Below are 14,223 nucleotides of genomic sequence, written 5' to 3' on the forward strand. Positions count from 1 at the left end.
GACTACCTACAGAGAACTTTAATGAAGCGAATACTGAAAGCTCCAGCGCCGATTCAATTTGACCCGGACCTAAGTTGCTATTCCTTTGTCTACTAAAATACTAAATCTAACCCGTATTCTCCATATCCACCCCTCAAATATCCAAGAGCGATAGAGAAGCAAACAACAAAAATTCGATTTACTTACGTTTAATTTTCGCGTTAGGCCTTCAGTTCTTATCAAAGGATCTAACTGCCTTAACGACTCTAGTTCGCTTCAGGCACTGCTCTTATTAAACCGCGGCAATGACAGCCCTGACCACATGCCAAACCATACCTACGTAAAAGCGAACACAGACATACACTTTGAATGATAAAGCCACAAGACGTGCGTCGAAATTAGTTTGCTAATAGACTAGGGGTCTATTCAGACCAACCTCTTTCGAGTCACATGAATCATTCATTACAACTGCAATGTAATTTTGTGAGAGGTCAGAATTTGTATTAAAAGATGTAGCAAAGTACCTAGGTAATTTGCAGTTAATTTAAATAACTCTTCCTAACCCTTTTCCAATAATATATATTGAGTATTCTACATCATGATAGTCATGGCTATTGAGGGCCTGTTAGTGGATCTTTTTACGAGCTTTTTACTTAAATATAATATAATATAATATCATAATATATTTGTTATAGGTATCAGGTAGATACCTATAACAAATATAATTTTTGCGTTTACGGTATGTAGATCCTCGTACGTGTGTCTACATAAAATTAAACCATGGTTTGTCTAAATCCCAAGTGTTAGATTTTATTTCTAACATACCATTTACTCTAAATAATGCACTATTGTCCAGAACGTATTGAGACTTTAAATGTCGTACTGTAGGTGTATATTCTTGATCTAAGTGTCATTGTAACATGTTTGCAAATCGGCCTTTGGAGTGAGCGGGGATGTAAATGTCATCGCGATCGCCGCCGCGACGAAGACGGAAGCTATAGGCTTCAGAGTCCAGACGTGTAATGACGGTGTAATTAACCTTTTTAATTACCTTTTTATTAAATGCATTAAAATGGACCGATTAATTACCGACAGCTAGGGTTTGCAATCCGGATCCGGAATGTATGAAATTATCCGGATCTGGATCCGGATCCGCGGATCTTCCCATACATTTCGGATCCGTCGTGCAAACCCTACCGACAGCCCACTTTATTATGAACGAGATTGGTGCACTAAGACACCAAAGACGAGTGAGTATTAGACAAGGGAATTGTAACTGGATGTCTGGTTAAATATATAATTCTAGCAAGGCTTAATTTTTTTATTTATTTGCTCTGATGTGTTGCGAGTCTTTTTCTATGAAAATGAAAGTAGTTTGGCTTTCAAAGCATCAGGGCTAAAGATACAGCAAATCAGTAGGTACTTAGGTAGGTACAACTTTTGTGACTTAGGCCACAACGTAGAACCAAAACACTTCAAAAGTTATTATAGTTGGCATATGACGACGTAAGCGTTAAATTACACGGTGTGTTGAGATTGATGGCCAAAGCTCTATAAGTTTTACACATACAGAACCGTAATCTAGATTTCATGTGTACGGCGTGCGAGCGTACTCTTCCGAAGGGCAAGCGTGTCACGACCTCAAGGTATGAGGTACTTTGCCTAACCTCAAAAATTAGGAATGCGGCCTACCCTATTGATTTGAATTTACTCGTTCCTTAATCACCGGAAATCCTAGTTAATGCCGTGATGTTTGTATTTAGAAGTTACGATATACTAATTGTTATTTTTTATACAATTTTATGGTATCCTCCTGAGACCCAGAAGCATTTATTTTGTTTTTGAATTTGGAACCCTTAGTTACTCAATGAAAGTTCAAAATTTTTTTTAGAATATGTACAAAAAATTGTACGCAGGGTCTTAGGAAGGTATTCATAATTGAGCAATCACTATGCAACTCTGTGTTTGTTTAACCCGGCTACTTCTGGTGTCAAGGCATCCAGGTATTCTAAATTAAAGATGATTAGGTAATATAACGAACGACTTAATTTAAATTTTTGTATGCATTTATGTATAAGGTAATGCACGATTTGTAATTTTTACATCTAAGTATGTAATTTATAAAAACAACATGATGAATTTTTAACAATGTTTTACACACATGTAACAAAAGTATCTAAGAAATATGTAGGTACCTAACGATACCTAATACTTAACCTTCATTCAAACCTCAATTCACAAACGATGGTAATATACATATCTGAAAACAGACATTTGTTTAGCTAAATAAATAAGTCGTCCACAATTGCAAAAATAGAAAGCGTGTAAACATTTGTTTGTTTTATTTTATTTGAAACATATCTTGAAATTATTAGACCATGCATCGCCTAGACAAGGTCAGTACAGTGATAGAACCGAACTTACTCATATTATTATCATTTATGTACTTACTTAAATCTACAATTAGCGTAGCGTATCATCTTGAAGGCTACCTACTACTACTAATACGAGTTTTGCATCCGTGTGATTGGCGTTTGTAGGGTACGTCAAACAAACTTACGAGTTGTCTATTGTTGGTAAATCCTGTCACACAGCTTCTGTATGCTCGAATTGTTCTACTTTAATTTCTATAGACGTAATGAGTCATTTGAATTAGTCTGAAGACAGCTGATATCTCAAAGTCTTATTAATTGTGACACACTAATCATACTTAATGTCGTATAAATGTTTTCAAACCACCAAAGCGCGCATAGACAGATGCTATGTAATATCGTACATTATTGACCTGTAAAATAGGTTTTTCTTTTTTCTCAACGACCATTATAGTACATAGTCTATCACATCTTCTAACCCACTATTAGAAAACATTTCCTTCAAAATTTCTCGGTTCCACTCACGTTCTAAACCTACCTTTTCTATTTTTTCCTGTGGCACACAGTATGCTAAAACTTCGTTCTATAGGCGTACTTGTAATATGTACTTATAATGAATCGCTTAATGATATAGACATTTTTGTTCATAGTTTGTCTGTTTTCAAGAAAAAGTTCGGCATATTTTGTTTACTAGTAATTGAAAAATACATCATTAATGCGAAAGAAACTAAACGTTAAAATTAAAACTAAAATAAAACAAATCTTAAACAAAACTTATAAGTAAAAAATGCTCCCCAGGTCACCTTCATCATGCGATATGGTACCCAGAAGGCTGGCAGCGTTACCTTTTTGGATGGCCAGGCTTATCCTCTGTCCGAGGTAGCTGCCAGCCCTCCGGTCACCTGAGGTGTCAATTGAAAAATTGTTTCAAGTAAATATTTAGCATTGTTTTCTTACTTTATTTGCGTGTTGTACTCACAACTATACCTACGGGTAATTTATAATTAAGTAACCTACTTACATATTTACTTTTCATTGTAATAGTCAACTTAGTAACGTATGAAACTTTAGGCCTATTTTTAGTCATTTTTGTAAGACTTATTTGTAAAAGGCTGTTTTCTAAATAAATAAAAAAATAAAAAAAATATTATTATTATTATTTAGGGTTAGATGTGTCCTCTGTCCTCTGGTCAATCCAGGAATCTCTGACATGGACAGGATAGTGACGGCATTTAAGGGTGGATTGAGAAGAGATATAAAACATTTCAAAGTAATCATTATTCTATTGACTTCCGATTTTAAAAAGAAAATTTCGGTAGCTAAAAGATAGTTAAAAGCAATTTTTACAACCAATTTTGTAGGAGTATGTGCGTATCACTGCACGCATACATACAATTAAGTACCTAACTTGAATTAATTTTATCACCGCTATAGTGCTGGCATCTTCATTTTATATGCGCAACCTTGAACTGCGTAGTGCGTACCAAATATTTGTCTTTGGCCTCGATATAATATGCATATTATGCATTGATACCTAAATCAATTATTATTAGATGTCGTGTATTGAAACTCATTACCATAAATGTACCTATGCATACATATGGCTATAACTGTTATAGGCGCTGTAAATTTCAAATCCAAACAAATACACATTAAATGCAAATTCCGCAAATTCCGGACTGAATTGACAACTTTTAGGTGTATACTTAATGTAAGATTTAATGTAAAGCCAATATCCTTATTGGCTTCAAAATTATTTTCTTAATGTTTCTGTTATCCTTAACAGAAACATTAAGAAAACGACTATTAATAAGTAGTAGGTACAGGATCAGGAACCTTGTCACTAGAACATGCAGGGATCGGAACCGATTTTTGGCAAAAACTTCGAAATAACCATATTGTTCAATTTTTTTAATACTCGAAATGTAGGACTCAGTTGTGTTTATAAGCAATGAATGACTTCTTGACGCTAACGGCATACGAGTACCTACTTTATATCATAACTGACGTATAATGACTAATCCCTACTCCTTTCGGTGTTCCTGTTGTACAAACTTTGCTACAAAGGAATAAACAACTGGCAGTACCTCGAGTAAGAAACATTACTACTGCTAGGACTGAACAAGTTGGGCTGTTCAATTAACAGTTTATTACATCCAATCCCAATAGTTAGCTTAAAGCTCACACACAGCTCACTAGACAGTCTCCAGCGTCTTTAAATAGGTTACCTGAAAGTAGTTTTTAATTACAACACTTTATACAGAGCCGTTATAATTAAAGGAAGCGGTAATCTTCAAGGATCAGTTAAACATTTAAATTAAACCACACTTACTTAAAAGTGCATTCCTTTAAATGCTTTCACGCGTAATTTCAATGTTACATTTTAATTAATTAAGCCGTTTCTTATACCTAATTGATTACCGCGAATTGAAGTAAACGGCAAACCTTGGCGCTTGGCATTTGAAATTGGTATCGAATACGAATGTCAACGATGCTACTTTGTAAATTAGATCTTTTAATGATGTTATTAGATGCCGAGAATATCAATTAGTTACGTCTTCATTTGTTTTAACACTACTATTATAGGCAGTAGTGTTAAAACAAATGAAGACCTATATAATATAGGAACAAGATTTTCTGCCCTAATACGGCAATATTGATTTAAAGCTTTCATTTCATTTTCAGGAGAATTTGGTATTTATTTCTTAGAATAGGATGATAAATAATTATACTTATATAGAATGATAAATATTCTGAACGTTTTTGTGGATGGATACGGATGGATGGGACGGTTTTACAGATAGAAGTTAAATAAATTGTTTTTAAACCACTGACTTAATATAAAAGAAATAGACACACAAAGCAGAACAAAAACGTCAAGAAATGTGGATCCCAATGACGTTTCGCACCATTTGCATTGATGATAAAAACGCTTACGTAAATTTTGAGTCAAGATAAATGTTTCGTACAGAAAAGAGCTTAATGTCGTAAGCATTAAGTGTCAAATTTGCAAACATAAGTACCAACACTGTTAAAAAATTTAGTCCGATGGCACTAAACGTAACGTATTTACGTCAAACAACGTCAAACGAGAATAATGAACGAATGGAGTCACTTTGGTACACTTTAATATGTATTACTGTACAGGAAAATATTAAAATTGAAGTAATAAATAAAACAAATTTAATTTAATCGGGAGCTCAAATAAAATTAATTCGTGGTTCAAATTCAAACAAATTAAATTTTTAATTCGTAAGTATACGTCTTTAAATACTACTTATTAAATAACTGTGTATTTAAGATCTACATTTACTCATAGCACGGGTGCACGGGGACATTTAGATACTGATTGGATTTTTTTATAAAGTCTACCTATGCTTTATAAAAAAAAATCCTGTGCTTGTCATTGTGTTCCGACAGGTTTAGCATTTACAGTTAGTCGATATAAGCCCTTATTGGTGGTGTATATGTCGGAAACAGGGAAATGGGCCAAACACACAAGTGTCGTTTTGCCTTGTTTAAAACTGCATCACCCCTATCTCTTGCTATAATTAAATAGCAGTCCACTTTGCACGTCGCATAGGTTTTCTTGGAAATCTTCAATTTAAACATAATATTATTTCTTATGAATTCCATATAAAAATATAAAAAAATATTGACCTCACATCGACTCAATAGAATTTTGTTCCTTGACATCCCTTCTTTGGTACTAACAAATTAATTTATTCAAAACCATAAAATTACCACCAGATTACATAAATTATGTAATGCTATCCAAAGAACTAACCGAAAGAAATACATTCCATCCTTTTTCCTTGTTTTATCATTGTTATTTTTACATATTTTAACGGCACATTTCGTAATTATTGACAACTTCACATTTGAGCGTTTCAAACAAGACTAAACGAAAAAGTAATGCATGATCTGTTTTGACATCACTTTTGTGGGGCCATTTTTGGCGGCTGATTGGGTATCCAGTTCTTTATACTATATCAATGTTTTAAACTGACTTTTCTAGTCAGGTTACTTTATATTTTCCATTTTCTCTGCGAAAACTCCTACGTAGGTACTTGGGTATGTCATAAAGTGATAATTTATCTGGACTCATATGGCGCTGGACAGTGCAATGTTGGGAATAGATCCAAAAATATAAATCTCTTCTTCTATGCGATCAGCCAAATTTTTTGTTTACTTACTTAACTTGTTATTTCCAGATACGGCCTTACATACGAAGAGATCGAAAAAGGCCTGCCTCTCATCGATACGTCGAGAACGCTCATTCGAGAAGTGTGCCCGCCGGTGTTCTCCCACGTAGAGTGCCGCGCCGGCAAATACCGGCGCCTGGACGGACTCTGCAACAACTTGGAGCACCCCACGTGGGGCGCCACTAATGCGCCTTTCCAGAGGTGAGTGCATGAGGTTAGATGGCCTTGTTACGGAGAGACGGAGAAGAAACTGCCCATCGGGGGCGCTGGTCCGGGTGTGCCCGATGGCTTCTCACGTCTCCCCGCCCGGCCGCGTCAGTAAAGTACACACTGTACATACAAATACTACAGGACATACGACTGATAAAAACCTAGATAGGCTAGGGTATCCTCGGGTGTCCCAGATGCCCGCGGATAGCATCGCGGTTAAATAAAATCCGTCGCACGCATCCGAGCCAGTTAACGTTGCTCAGACTATTTTTTATAGGTGTTCGTTCACCCGCTCCATACGCGCAAGACAGCGGAGGCACTAAAGCGCCTTTAGAGGGTAGATAAACTGTAATATTATTACATTTAGAGCTATTACTGTCTTTACAAAGAGGCAGCGAAGAGGCTACTTCTCCTAGACACAATATGACCATTGATCAAAGAAGTTCATCTCTCCAGTGTACTCTTACGTAGAGCGTAAAACTGTAGCATAATTTTCGGTTTTTTAGACTAATCGGCCCGCTGTTCTCCGACGGTATCAACTCTCCTCGTATTTCGCACACGGGTCGCGACTTGCCACTATCTCGGGTGGTCTCGCGCACCATGCACCCTGATGAAGGCTTCCACGACCATGCTGGCACCGTCATGGTCATCGCCTGGGGCCAGTTCATGGATCACGACTACACGCTCACTGGCACGCCTTTAGGTGAGTCTTATTTCTTTCATTTCATCCCCCACTGGCGCTTGCCAGCAGAACTAACAGAACTAACTCTTTTCGTGACTCTCACAGTCTCAAAATGAGTCACGATTTTTGCCTGGCCCTGAAAAACTTCCCCGAGGGCTTTTTCGATATCTAGTTTTGGACACTCATGGCCATCGATTACCTGAGGCGAGTTTATGTAATAAGGCAAAATTTTTACCCACACTCCGTTATCAAGCGGAATTCTACGTACCTACCTAATTAATCACAATCAAATAACTTATTAAAAATAATATTATTCATGTGTCCAACGTCATTTGACTAATGAAATCAATAAGTTATCTCATGCTACGATCTTTGCCGGTGCGCATTTATGCATATATTTAAATCTTTTTTCCGTTATCTATTTACGCATTTTATACCCAAATATGACAAAATCTAAATAAATGTCACCGATATGGCACCTTTCGTAAGACGGATCATATTTAATCCTTGAATTAGTTAAACAAATACTAACTACAAATTACGTCTAGGATGTACTAAGTTCACAATACTTACAGCAGTTGTTTGCCAAACCTCACAGACCCCGTCAACCGTAACGACCCCGAGGAGTGCTGCAAGCGACCCCCGCATCAGAAGCACCCGTACTGCAACGAGATCCACATCCCCGATGACGACTATTTCTACCGCCTGTTCGGCGTGAAGTGCATCGACTTCGTGAGGGCGTTCCCGTCGCCGAGACCCGGCTGCCGTCTGGGTAACAACTTAACCAAATCTCACAGACCTCTTGTAATGTTCCTGACAAGTTCTGCAATTAGGCGGCCACCGGATCTGAAGTACAAATATTGCATCTGATGCGTCCACATCAACAAGAACGCCTGACCGGTTTTAAGTGCTCCCACAGGGCCTTCCCGCTTACAAGGTAATAAAATTACCTACGTAAACCCATAAGCATTAATGACTTAACTTCAGTTAAAGTTTTTGTATATGTATGCCTGTATGGCCTAAAGATTAATTAATTACTATGACTAGTATGAAATATATTATAAACAGGACAATTCTTAAAACGATAAAAATATAGAATACCAGTTGGTTTTATCAATTACTAAAATTGGTCCAAAACAAATTACGCTCAGAAATTGATTGCTCCGGTTGTTTCAAACCTTACCAAAAATCTTGAACCATAAACGATATTGTACTAATGTTTAAGGCCAATTACCACCATCAATTACAAAGTGTCGCAACATTGCAATAGTAAATTTATTTCGTCAGACTACTTAGGAGACTCAACCGACCGGTCGACAAAGGTCAGTTATGTTTTCCACTTCATGATCGTGGTGTCAACATTTATCATCCCACGTTGAATATCTTAATTACTTATCCCCGGTACTGAGCTGTGTACCTAATTAATACCTATTTCAAGAGCAAGCTAGCGAGCTCGAAATGCGGCATGCGTTACCGATGCATCTGCTACTCGTACTTACGGATATAAAGTCATATACCTACTTACTTATTCGTTCTGTTTAGAGAAACATAGTCGTCCAAACAAAGTCGAATAACACTAACACTATTCGTAAATTATTTTGAAGAATGACGATGTTTATTATTCTGACAATGTAATAAAACGAAATGACCAAAGAGGACTAAAGTAAACTCAATTTGTGTCGTGGATTAAGTTAAGCAACGCAACTCGGTCAGCTCGCGGTTATTTGCGACATTTCATACCGAAGCAACTATTAATACGTGAAACACTTCTTAAATTACAACCAAATTCTCATATTTTATTTCGATCGTTAAAAAGGCAGTGTAAAAGTTAGATAATTATAATATTGATCCTGGCGAAAAAAAGTAGTATTTATTTTATAAGAAATCTCAAATAGATTATTTACGTAAAAGATAATTTGTTGCTGTGGGCTACCGTTTACGAGTTATTTACGAAAAACTATAAAAAGGGACCTTAAAATCTACCAGGCGGTCTTACCAACACAAAGCATTTGCCTGGAACGGAACCTAACCCGATTCAGATTTAAGAACTGGTTACGGTTTTGATCTTATTTTGATACGACCTTGAAAATCGCTCACGCTGATGAGGTGAGGTGCGCGCCAATCACCAAGTCGATCGTCAAGGTCATATCAAAACCAGTTCGAAACTGTAACTAGTTGTTAAAGAATCGGGTTCCTGTTTTATTATTTGTTTGTATAAAAAATGTTCAATAACTTGAAATAATGAATCAACTTTCTTAGAAAATCCATATCGCACTCGTATCGAGTCGTGCATGTAACAAAGTGAAACTGGTAGAAGCCCACTCCCCGTGTCCAAATCTACACTAAATCTACTTTGTGTAACTGACAAATGACGATGTTTGTTTAAGATAGAATATACAAGATAAGTAACGGCAATTCGTTTCCATGACACTTAAAATACACAGGGCATTATGATATAATTGATATAATTTATGTTGCATAGTAATCTTATGTATTGGTGAAGTAATCTTGATATATGTACCTATAAACTAACTAGAATAATTTACTAGATGTGTGCAATGCTATTAAAACTAATGGACTGCTCGAATGGAGCAGGATGCTTAATTTAGGTAATAGGTGTTTAAGTAACATGACAGCATCGTAAAATATATAAGGTTATTAAGATATGCAAAACACTACATTTAAACGGAACTAGGGCAATATTAAATTGGATAAGCGAGATAAATTTATTTATAAGTAAACAATTTAATGAGTAGGTGCAATGAGTGCGTGAGTGATCCTACTAGTGGCTCATTATACGAAAATTCGTCCATCTCATCTCATTACTCATTACCATGTCTCAACAAGCATTTTCGGGTATTCTGTACGTATTCCCTATAAACTCGTGTTTTTATATTTTTTTCATCAAAATGGCAACGGAGGCGGCTTTAACATGACCAGCAGTAATATAATTAGGAATATTTGGATATCTAGGTAGGTACTTACAAATGTTTTATCTAAGTGTTTATTGTTCATAGGCTCTCGAGTCCCTTTCAACACTCTGACCGGCGCTATTGACGGTAACACTGTCTACGGAGTTACTGATAAATTCTCCAGGTGTGTATGCTTTAGATTGCTATTTTTGTATGATGGTTTTAATGTCTGGTTGTGATGTCTAATTTGATTCGACTTCAACTACAACCAAAATCAGTGAAAGCAAGATCGTCACCATCTTGAAGAAGTGTCTCTTTGTCAGTTAAGTTATCAGATATGGCGACATCTGCTAACTAACATCTGCTTTGAATATCGCTGCTGTATTGTCTCCATTGATCATGAAGAAAGAGATGGGACCATGATTCATTTCGCTGCTAGATGGCATTCGCTTGATAAGTTGGATTAATTCTTAGCCTTATAATAATTATTATAATCTTTCATGTAATACAGGAAACTACGTACCGGCTATGGTGGTCTACTACGCATGAACCCTGTCTTCACGGAGTACGGTCTGAAGGATCTCCTGCCACTGAAGCTTGATATACCCGATGAAGGTTGCACCAGACCCAACAAGAACATGTACTGCTTTGAGGCTGGTAAGTCATTCCTTGCACATTGACCAGCATAGATCTAAGACCTTTTTAATACTTCTGTCTTACTGTTTTTCTGTCTTTGAGTACAACGGTACAGTCACCTGCAATAATATGTTACTCTTCGAAGGCCGCAAAAATATGTGACACGCTCTTATGGCTCTACAAATATGATCGTGTCAGATATTTTTATAATGTACTTTATTTCCCTTCAACCTTATGTCGATAATGACTATAGATTTGATCTAGTAATTATTAAACGTTAGTTTAGGAGAAATATTTATATTGGTATTTTTCTACATGAGCTACTGAGAAAACAGTCTCTCAGAATAACTGCTGCATGACACTTATAGGTAGGTAGTAAAAATACGCTGACGGTCGATGATACCATTTGCATAAAAAACTATTACCCAGTTTGTGAAACCTAAAGTAATTTTTTTTATTAGGTGAAATTCGAGTCAACGAGCAACTGGTCTTGACTGTGATGCACACCCTCATGGCTCGGGAACACAACCGTGTGGCGAAGGGCTTGGCTGAAGTGAACCTTCACTGGGACGACGAGACCCTCTTCCAGGAGGCCAGACGAATCAACATTGCTGAAATTCAGCACATCACTTACAATGAATTCTTGCCTATCCTGCTCGGAAAGGATGTTATGGAAAAATTTGGATTGGTTCTGGAGAGAGAAGTAAAAAAAAGTTCTATATGCTTGACGACTTACGTCAGATTATTTTTTCAGGCTTAAGTATATTTTATTTATGGCGTTATCCATAAATATGATTTTCATCTCTGGTACATCGTAATCATTTGCATTTATTTCACCGCTATATATTTAGGTATATAATTAAGTATATTTATTTCTAACATGGCACAAAGGCTGACCTTCTATTCAAAATATGTCTTACTCGTAAAAAAAAACACGCATAACTTTTCAACGTTCCTAATAATGATTTGGTTTCAGGGTTACTGGGATGGATATGATAAAACGGTAAACCCAGACGTCATAGATTCCTTCGCCTCAGCCGCGTATCGGTTCGGACATTCACTATTGCCCACGGCTGTCGAGAGATGGTCCAAGGCTCACAAGTTTATCGGTAAGTTAAATCGTCAATGTCTATGACTCAGAGATTAGCATCTTATTTGCATGCATAAATTACTGAGTCAATTTAATCTTTGGTCCTTTACAGCTTCTAAGAGACTGTCAGATCTGATCCGAAGACCTTACGATCTGTACAGAGCAGGAGTTCTTGACGAATATGTCATGGGTCTCATGAATCAAGTAGCGCAAGCTATGGACGACTCTATCACGCAAGAAGTCACCAACCATCTCTTCAAGAAGGTCGGCGCTCGCTTCGGAATGGACTTGGTATCATTCAACATGCAAAGAGGCCGAGAGTTTGGTATTCCTGGATACATGGAATTCAGAAAGTTCTGCGGTCTCGGTGGAGCCGAAACTTTCGACGAACTTCACGGGTCTATGCCTAACGAAACTATAAACAAATACGGACAAATCTTTGAACATCCTGTGGATATTGATCTGTGGTCAGGGGGAGTGTCAGAGAGACCGTTGCCAGGTTCCATGTTAGGGCCTACTTTCGCCTGTATTATCGCTACACAGTTCTCATACTCGAGAAGAGGAGACAGATTTTGGTAAGTTTAGCCGATATTGTTTTTCAAAGTGCCTAATGTTTCTGTACGTATATAATTGACATATTTTATTTCCGTAGGTTCGAATTGCCAAACCAACCGTCATCGTTCACCCCAGAACAGCTAACGGAGATCAAAAAGTCGCGACTTGCGCGCGTCATTTGCGATAACACGGACATTATTGACACCGTTCAGCTCTACCCCATGGTATTGGCGGACCATGAATTGTAAGTCCCCTTTTTTCAACCTCAAAATCCCGTCATTTGTATAGTTTTTTTTATTGTATATTTTATTGTTAGAATTTGCTTTAATATTAAAACTTTTTGCAGAAATCCGCGAGTACCCTGCCGAAGTGGCATCATGCCCTCAATGGATTTCACGAAGTGGGCGGAGCCCGCGCCCTCGCCCTTCCACGGTGCCGCTAAACAGTTTGTGAGTAGCTTCTCGCACAACCCGTTCTTTGGCAAGAAGTAGTCTCAAGCACCAAGTATTAATTAGAGTATTTATGGTCCTTTAATTCATTATTGCAACTTAAATTACGGCCCATAATATTATTGACCTATTTTACATTTAATTTAGGTAAGTACTTAATCCTTAAAGTCAAATGATATAATCTGCCTTAACATAGGTACCATTTCGGTCAATGCCAATACCTAAAAGTAACGTGACAGCGACTCTATCGCGCTGATGATAATAGAGTTTGTGTCAAGTTATGAGTCTTTGAGGGTTTTATATTTATTTTTTTAACATTTAAAAACGTTGAACGTTAAACAAAATATAAAGTTGCAGCAATGAATTGAAGGACCTGGTTGTAATAGTCATCACGTAACCAGTCTGTTGTTAAGTAGACACGTCATAGACATACATCACATTTTCACAGTAAATGTATAACTTTTCCAAATGGTTAGTGGTTATGTTGTTTTGTGTTTAAGTATCACAATATTTATAGAAGAAATTAGTTATGTAAATGGTTTATCCACAACAGCTTGACTAAAATTTAAGTTAATAACTATAGAGAAAACCTACTGCCCTCTAGGTCTAGACACTTTCAAACAGTTTAATATGGTACATTATAAGCCACTGTTTTTTCTGACAATTTAAATATTTAATACGTACCTAATACCTATTATTTACGTTTCTGACCTAGAGGGTTTAGAGGGCTTATAACTGCTCTAAGTATATTTATAAAAACTGTTGAAATATTGAAGTCATAGTTATATCACCAAAATTCCCCGTAGATTTATTACCTACAGCTTACGCAATTATGTTCACATTGAGGCGACTTATTTATACGTAGAATAGTTAACGTGTACAAAATTAATTAAGGGGCGCAAAGCCAAACGCTTGAATGCCATATTTTTATAGATGAAATATATTTCATAATAAAACATACCAATTGTTATACTTATTAGGTAGGTACCTATGATTCATATGTTGTAAGTTATTTTCTCTGAGATAATAAAATTAGATGATGAATATCATATATGTACCTATATGAAAATATATGTACCTGTATTGAATATCAATGCTGATATAAACATGCAAAATGATGATTGATAACAATG

General features: G+C 36.6%; 2 protein-coding genes across 2 annotated transcripts in view; both read left to right on the top strand.

Annotated features, from left to right (window-relative positions):
• LOC134661943 (chorion peroxidase) overlaps positions 1-13,212 on the top strand; it is a 34,622-nt gene extending 21,410 nt beyond the window's left edge. The window contains exons 5-14 of the mRNA XM_063518199.1: positions 6,566-6,757; positions 7,273-7,469; positions 8,047-8,220; positions 10,466-10,544; positions 10,872-11,017; positions 11,458-11,699; positions 11,973-12,105; positions 12,199-12,661; positions 12,739-12,885; positions 12,988-13,212. Of these exons, the coding sequence (XP_063374269.1) occupies positions 6,566-6,757; positions 7,273-7,469; positions 8,047-8,220; positions 10,466-10,544; positions 10,872-11,017; positions 11,458-11,699; positions 11,973-12,105; positions 12,199-12,661; positions 12,739-12,885; positions 12,988-13,132 (1,918 nt within the window). The 3' untranslated portion in view covers positions 13,133-13,212. The remainder of the gene's footprint in view (positions 1-6,565; positions 6,758-7,272; positions 7,470-8,046; positions 8,221-10,465; positions 10,545-10,871; positions 11,018-11,457; positions 11,700-11,972; positions 12,106-12,198; positions 12,662-12,738; positions 12,886-12,987) is intronic.
• The window catches only part of LOC134662046 (protein CREG1), a 550,933-nt gene that overhangs the window by 139,816 nt on the left and 396,894 nt on the right, over positions 1-14,223 (top strand). The gene's annotated exons all lie outside the window — the stretch shown is intronic.

This window comes from Cydia amplana, chromosome 2 (assembly GCF_948474715.1).
Source record: "Cydia amplana chromosome 2, ilCydAmpl1.1, whole genome shotgun sequence".
Taxonomy (NCBI): Eukaryota; Metazoa; Arthropoda; class Insecta; order Lepidoptera; family Tortricidae; genus Cydia; species Cydia amplana.